General features: G+C 39.6%; 1 protein-coding gene across 1 annotated transcript in view; it reads right to left on the bottom strand.

Moving 5' to 3' along the window:
* Positions 1-1,194: 1,194 nt before the first annotated feature.
* ELP2 (elongator acetyltransferase complex subunit 2) overlaps positions 1,195-8,092 on the bottom strand; it is a 52,565-nt gene continuing 45,667 nt past the window's right edge. The window contains exons 18-21 of the mRNA XM_012656582.1: positions 7,425-7,569; positions 5,715-5,848; positions 5,059-5,172; positions 1,195-1,435 (exon numbers count right to left, since the gene is read on the bottom strand). Of these exons, the coding sequence (XP_012512036.1) occupies positions 1,279-1,435; positions 5,059-5,172; positions 5,715-5,848; positions 7,425-7,569 (550 nt within the window). The 3' untranslated portion in view covers positions 1,195-1,278. The remainder of the gene's footprint in view (positions 1,436-5,058; positions 5,173-5,714; positions 5,849-7,424; positions 7,570-8,092) is intronic.

Below are 8,092 nucleotides of genomic sequence, written 5' to 3'. Positions count from 1 at the left end.
GGAGGACTGCTTGAGCCCAGGAGTTTGAGGCCAGCCTGGGCAACACAGCGAGATCCTGTCTCTAAAAAACTTCTTTTTAAAATTAGCTGAGCACGTAGTCTCCTGCCAGGAGGCTGAGGCAGGAGAATTGCTTGAGCCCAAGAGTTCAAGTGAGCTATAATTGTACCACTGCACTCTAGCCTGGGTGACAGAGTAAGACCCCCATCTCTAAAAAAAAAAAAAAAAAGGAAAGAAATATTGTATAGCACTCATCTGGAAACTTCTATTTAAGCAAAACTCCTTAACTTCTTTGGAAGCAAAATATGTTAGATTATGGCATAAATCTCACCAAGAAAATCTCATCTTCTTCTTTTAACATATTTATTACACACAGTATTCATTTAATTGCCAATTTGCCAGATGACTCCGTGTTCCAACAAGGTCAGGGCAAGCCTTCACTCTCACCCCAGTCTTCATAGCACCTCTCACATCTTCCTTTAACCTCTTTCTTCCCAACTCCCAACTCTCCTGGCCTGCCTCTAACCCTCAGCTGGTACAAACCAACATTGTTTCCAGCACCCCCTTCCTCCCTCTGCATCCTCCCTGGGGAACATACATCCTTTAATCTCATGGCTTCAGCTATCACATAAATTCAGATGATTTGGAACTCTATTTTTCAGTACCTACATCTATCACTTTAAATGTCAGGATATTCTACTTTAAGTAAAACCCTAAAAGAAGAACCGATGTACCTTTAAAGAATAAAGGAAAGGATTGCCTGTAGTTCAAACCTACAACTGCCTGCCAAATTCCTAGAAGACTGGCATATATTGGGGAAGGAGGCGATTAAGACAGAGTTAGCCCACTTTGTGTGGTATGTTTATTTACAAAGAATGTTAAAATAAAAATGAGTAATCTGGGTGTCCTCTCTTTTTATTTCCTGTGTCTACCCTCTGAAGAGGGTAATGAAACATCCCAAAGAGAAGCAAATGAAAAGGCCCAAAATAATACAAAATCAGGCTAATCCAGTCCTGAAGAAAGAACAGAGGTTTTTGATCTGAACAGAAGCTGGTCTCAAGGTCCAAGAAAACGTGGGCAAAGTTCTGAGTGTGCATGCATAAATTACATAAGAAGGAAAAGGGTTCGTAGCTTTCATCAGATTAAAAGGGTACAGGACCTAAATAAGGACTACTGCTAAAATGAAACTCAATTTAATTATAAAGGTAAAGAAAGGTGATCTATTTACATGATAAATATCTTAAGACACCAATGACTGCAAGCATGTAGTTACTAAGTCCATCACAGCGCATGTCTGTTAACTCTGTGTATCTTCACAGTGTGATCTTCACCACAACTTGCAAAGTGTAACCACTCAGCACCTTCTGCTTCATTCTGTTCAGTGTTTCCACTGCAATTCTTCCAGCATAGTTTTTTAATAGCAAGTGTATGACTTTGGCTAAAACAAAGAGAAATGATCAAATTAATACATGACCATAAAACATGTTACTGCATACCTACCCACATATTAATTTAATTAGTGTGCTCTTACTATTAATGGTGTGAATGTGTAAACAGGAGCGGAAATCAGAACCTGAAAACTAAAATGTAGGGGTTTTTAAATACCATCACTAATATTTTAGCAATTTACTTACTGGCTAATGACACCACCAAAAAGAGGAAGAAACTATGAATTTCTGTCAAATGTTTGAATGATCAGTGGAATTCATGAAATAGCCATTAAAAAGTCAGTCTTTCAGATAACATTACTAAATGTACTTTTTTTCTAAGAATTTCAATTTTGCAATATAGTCTTGACGGCTTCTCATATTTTTACTGCTGGGTAAAGAAAGACAATGAAAGATTTAATGAACTGCCCGGTGAAAGAGTCCTGGTCTCCAGTGTGACCTCTAACTGCATGACCTTGGGCAAGACAATCATATAATTCTTCCTTCACCCCCCATCCCCAAACCCCTTGAAAAGGCAGACCTGGAATGATACCAGACATAGATTAGTAATAAATCTTTATGAAAATACAACATCCTCTATAAATTTAACCTGCAAATTAGTTCCTCAAACTAAAAAGGAATAAAGTGGAAAAACCTAAGTAAGTTTTCGGGCAGTAAACACTGAAAACGATACTAGAGCACACAGATTATACTTTCATACCCTGAGAGTCCCTGTCACCAGATGCACTCTCTTGATAAAAAGGTAAGAATGAAGGATATACCTTGAAGTAACGAAACACATTTTTAAAATCAGCCCACCAGAACCTATGCAACCAAACGACTGTGTGCCCGTGGAAGTGGTCACTCTGGTAGGTTACAACAACGCTGCTGTGCCTCCAATGTTTCTGAAATTCTTCTAGAGGAAATGCTTCCATATTATGCAGACTATGATCTGATATCCATGAACGATATCTCGTCTTCCTTTGAGGATGAATTTGATTATTCAAAGCAGCTAAGAATCACTTGGTGGTGAGTTTTATAAATAAATGTGAATGAAAAGCTTAAAAAGCAAATGATCAAATGAGTAATACTATAAAAGGTATTATAGAACAGGTTTTCTTGTATCACTAGTAAGCTAGTTCTGAACATAGTTCATAAAGGGAAGTTCCAAGAACATTTTAAGTGACAGCAACACCATTGGAATCTCATTTATTACTGATCAATATTAAAGTTCTTTCATTTCACTAGAAGAAGGATTTGAAATAGTGACATCACTGAAATAAACATACAGTATATTTCTTCCCAGGAGAGTTACTTTGAGGGACAGTACTTATTTGGCTATATAAGCTTTGAGATGATAGGTTTCTTTTTTTTTTTTTTGGTAATGTCCTTCAAATGCAGCATATTAACGCATCACGTTTAGAAGATACGGGTTTGGGGCACCAAACTAAAAGGCAGTGTTTACCTATACCACTCCCTTTGTATGGTATTACCAGCAAAAACTTTAATTTGAAAGGTACTTGAAATTTGGTAACTGGAATATTAGCAATCCAAATAATACAACATGCTAAGTCAGAATTAGTTCCATTTTGCAAATCCCAAGTCATCATATTGACAAAAAAAAAAAAAACCTGAAAATGAAAAACTCAAATTCTATAAAAGTCCCCTTCCCATGCTTTGTAAGGGGTTTCCTGCCAGCGTCCCACATTGGGGCCATGGAAGTGGTCTGCACACCAGGTCAGAAGCAGAGCAAGCACTGTGGGCAGGCAAGGCGAGAAGAAGGAAGAGAAAAGGGAGGGTTGCCCAGGAAGAGAGAAAATTTCAAATGCCTGGAATATGGAATTTCATTAAATTTCCTCCCTCTTCAGTAAGCCAAAAGCAGGAACTAGTTCTGCTAAACCCAGCATTAGAGAGGTGGGAGAGAAGCCATGGGGGCATGGTAATAAATTAACGAATACAATTATAATGAACACTAACATGCTTGGCTGATTCGGAGACCAGCTCTGCTAGATGAAATACCTTATAAAAGACAAGTGCTGGCCAGGTGCGGTGGCTCATGTCTGTAATCCAGCATTTTGGGGAGGAGGATCACTTAAGTCCAGGAGTTCGAGACCAGCCTGGGCAATATAACAAGATCCCATCTCTACAAAATTTTTTTTAAAAAATTAGCCAGCCATGGTGGTGCACACCTGCAGTTCCAGCTGCTCAAGAGGCTGAGGCAGGATGAGTACTTGAGTCTAGGAGTTTCAGGTTGCAGCGAGCTATGTTCATACCACTGCACTCCCGCCTGGACAATACAGTAAGACCCTGCTTCTTAAAAAAGAAAGGAAAAAAAAAAAAAGACGTGCTCACAAATCTCTCTCTATTAAGCACTCTCCCTCATTACGATATTGTCATTTGAAATTATATTTGAAATTTTCAACAGTATGGATATATGAAAGTTGAAAAAGCCTACATAGAATGCTATTAGTGACTTTTTTGAAAGTTTAGACATTTTAAAAGAATAAAATGGGGAAAATACTAGATTAAAAATGATCCCTGCTGTTTAGGTGGGTGGGGGTAGAAAGAAGGTTGTAAACAGCAGGTGCTATATGCCAGTTCAGGTGGCAAAGGTGGTGCCTGGGGCATGAGGCTTGGGGAGCGCTTGCTGTGCCAGAAATCCAGTCATGGGCTGAGGGGCACCCGGCAATTTGTTCCATTACAGGATCTGAGATGAAGAGTTCAATCACAAAGATATGGCTACCAAAGCACAATCCATAATACTTAAAAAAAAAATCACAAACATTTTGAATCAGAATTTTTTCCCAATAGCTGGGACTGTACACACATGCCACCTGCCCAGCTAATTTTTACTATTTTTTGTAGACACAGGATTTCACTATGTTGCCGACACTGGTCTCGAACTCCTGGCCTCAAGCAATCCTCCTACCTCAGCCTCCCATAGTGCTGGGATTACAGGTGTGAGCCACCATGCCTGGCCTTAAATCGCATTTTATTAAGAATCTACTATAGGCCGGGCACGGTGGCTCACGCCTGTAATCCTAGCACTCTGGGAGGCCGAGGCGGGTGGATCACTCAAGGTCAGGAGTTCGAGACCAGCTCTGAGCAAGAGCGAGACCTCGTCTCTACTAAAAATAGAAAGAAATTATTTGGACAACTAAAAATCTATATAGAAAAAATTAGCCGGGCATGATGGTGCATGTCTGTAGTCCCAGCTACTCAGGAGGCTGAGGCAGTAGGATTGCTCGAGTCCAGGAGTTTGAGGTTGCTGTGAGCTAGGCTGACGCCACGGCACTCTACTCCGGGCAACCGCGTGAGACTCTGTCTCAAAAAAAAAAAAAAAGAATCTACTATAGTTGAATTCTAAAACACATCATTATAAAAATCACTTTTGTATCAAATTCTTGTTTATAAAAACAATATTATGCAAACAAGAAACTTGGTCAAGCAAACTTTTAAAAATAAAGTGCAATATAATAACAAACATCAATTTTAGGAGGTTACTACAGAACAAAGAAGTACCACTTAGTGGTAAGCCTTCATCCCTCTCCATGAAAATGTGGCATAAAATTTGCTACTAAAGACTCCACAATTTCTATCTAATCTGATGGAAGCAAAACTAGGAAGAAAATACCTTTGACTTGTTTCTAAACAGTGGGTCCAGTCATTTATTTCTGGAACTTGATCAGTCTTTTTCCAAGTATATAAGCAAATCTTTCCACACTCCAATCCTACTGCAACCACATATCTGTTTTTAAGGGAGGGAGACAGAGTCTTTAATTTAACATGAATATCTGTGATTTCCATCATCACTCTAAAGCAGTTCTTCACAATGTTCCCAACTGTCCCTGGCTTCCAAAAGACTGTTTCAAGGCATCAGCCCAGGACACACTGCATTGATCTACTGCATTCCCAAGGAGCCTCTTCTCTATAGAGGTTGCACACAGATTTACCGCTGTCCTCTGCTGGCAAAGCCCACGGACCACTGTTTCCCTGGCTGGCTGCAGGGACCCTTGTGCCACGGGAAGATGCTTGTTATAGAAAAGAACTACAGTCCTGTATTTGGTGACTAAGAACCTTCACATGACATTTGTAATCTCTACTCTGCCATGCTGAATCGTCAAGTTCTAACAATTCCAAAATTGTTATGAGAAACACAAGTATTTTAAAAAAATCAGCAACTCAGTAGCTAAGAGAACCCACAAATGAAATGATAAGAGGGCTACATATTGAGAAACCAAGCAGTCTTCTTAAAGGAAACATGAAACTAAGCCCCACACAGAGACTGACCGTTGGGAAGAGTTGAGCACTGGGCAGACGCTGACAGCTGTCACGGCGCCCCCCACGTCCAGGACTGAGGAGCAGGGGCCAATGTTGTGCTCAATGCAGTCATCGCTGTAGTCACATTCACCCCAGGCAACCACCTAACACAGATCACACTTTGTAAAAAGCTTTCTCTTTGCAAGGTTTCTAACAATGCATTAGAGAGTTTCAATGGCACAGAGGTAACACAAAATATTTTCTCTAGTATTTTAAAAGTGCAGCATTTACATTTGTGTATGATGCTCCAGGACTTCAGGACATTTCAAACTCCAGAGAGAAGCCACAGTATAGCAGACATGAATCTCTGAGACCTCAGCTACTTACGCATGTTGATCTAAAGATGGACTGTCCCTGCCCAGAGACCAGAGGGGTGTCTAGCATGCCTTTTTCACTCACAAATCGATTTTGATCCAGTTAAGTTCAATTAGCCACGTCCTCACCAAGGGGGGCTCGTGCATCTCCCCAAGGTTACCACAAAATTCATGGGGACTAATCAAGTCTCTACCTCTTCCTCTACACCATCCATTGCTTGGGGAACCAACTCAGGTATCAAGAGGACCTAACCCTGATGATATTCCTCATAAGAAATGAGGCTTCCCTGGAAGCTCACACCTCAATGGTATGAGGCTGGTCACAAAGAAATGGAGAGGAAGGTGAAGCAGAATGCAGGGACAAAGCAAGATTCTGAGCAGAAGCTTTGTCCAAGCAAGCAAAAGCATGTTTTGGAGCATGTGCAGCAAATACTGCTTTGTCTTGCTGCCCTGAGCTCGGCACTGGACCACCTTCTATGGGCACAACTGTGGAGGACAGAAGCAGTCCTGCTTGCTCAGCATCTAGCACAGCGTAGGCAAATAAACGCCAAGAAAGAAATGAATAGGCAAATGAACAGGAGGGAGGGGCTGAGAGATCCTGTGGAGGCTGACATGTAAGTGCTTCACCTGAGGGCTGCCATACCTGTGCTAGCCTTCCCTCCACTTTAGTAATCTGTACTGTGTCTATGACTAGAGAGGGCAGGGAGAGGAAAGGAATGCTAAACTGTCTATAGGAACTGCGGAAAAAGGAAATAACACTCTAAAGAGTATGAAAACAGAGGAAAGACCAAAGGCCAGGAGGACATTTCCCAGAGAACAGAGGTAAAAGTCATGTTCAAGAGCATATTGCTAGCTAATTTGTTTTGACTTTCTTCCCAGTTTGGATCACATTCCACACCACTTCTACCACTGAATAAAAAGGTAATAGTCATTCATTATAGAAAAAATGTTAAATTCATATAAGTATGAATCAGAAAACTAGAAATTGTTTTTCCCCTTATGCTCCTACTGCCCTCTCTTGCCCTCCTAGTTTCTCAGTCTTGATTCATTTCATTTACTGCTCTTCTTTCACTGGGACCATTTGACGAAGGTCATGTGCCTGAAAGCTCTTCTCTTCATATTTTGATATTTCAGAGAAATGATTAACAGAATTTAACACATAATAAAAACCTTTTTTATTTATGTATATGAAAAACACAGAAGGGAATAAACCTGTTTTCTTTTCTTTAACCCAGACAGAGGCTGGATACATAAACTGATTTTTAAAAATTATATCAGAAACACAGGATTATGTGTTCTTTATTCAAATATACCTATAGAAATATCATTTTACATTTGAAAAAATATTAAATTTTTAAAAAATTACCTTTTTGTCCCGACTCCCAGTGAAGAAATACTTGTTATCAGGACTCCAATCACAAGACCAAATAATTCTACTGTGCACAGATGTAATTTTGTTGGTAAAAGCAAAGAGACTGAAAACTGGGTCTGAAAGAAATACATGCACACCACTAACAAAGTAGAGAAAACTGTTTTTTTACCTGTTAGAAAGCTGTTTAAGTGCTTTGTAATCAATTTAATGTGTGACTTAGTAATCAATTCAATATGTGCTGACTTTTGCAACAGACTGAGGCCAGGCATCTGACCCCTAACCAGAAGGCTGTGAGCGTACGGTATTTTTCTAGTAGGGAATGCTTTTACATTGAGTAGTGCCTCTCCAGTGACTGATGACAAACATCTTCCAGATACTCAAATAAAGTTCAATTTACATCTATGGAAGAAGCCTGAAGCAATTTAACCTTACTCAAGAAGTAGCTAGATTTGCATATTAGGCTACAGGAAAAAAATTAATGCTCTACTTAAATAATGTTTAAAAAAATACCTTAATATTTTCCCTGTAAGATTTAAATGTGAGGTAATGTCTAGTCCTTATCTTGGACTAAACCTAAAACACATAACTGCTTATGAGGAGGGAATGGGAGTGTATCTATTAATCTATAATCTACAAAGACACAACAAATTAATAAATATATT

The sequence above is a fragment of the Propithecus coquereli genome, unplaced genomic scaffold (assembly GCF_000956105.1).
Source record: "Propithecus coquereli isolate 6110/MARCELLA unplaced genomic scaffold, Pcoq_1.0 Scaffold51, whole genome shotgun sequence".
Taxonomy (NCBI): Eukaryota; Metazoa; Chordata; class Mammalia; order Primates; family Indriidae; genus Propithecus; species Propithecus coquereli.
The sequence above is the reverse complement of the archived record's forward strand: the minus strand, read 5'-3'. Positions and strand labels throughout refer to the sequence as shown.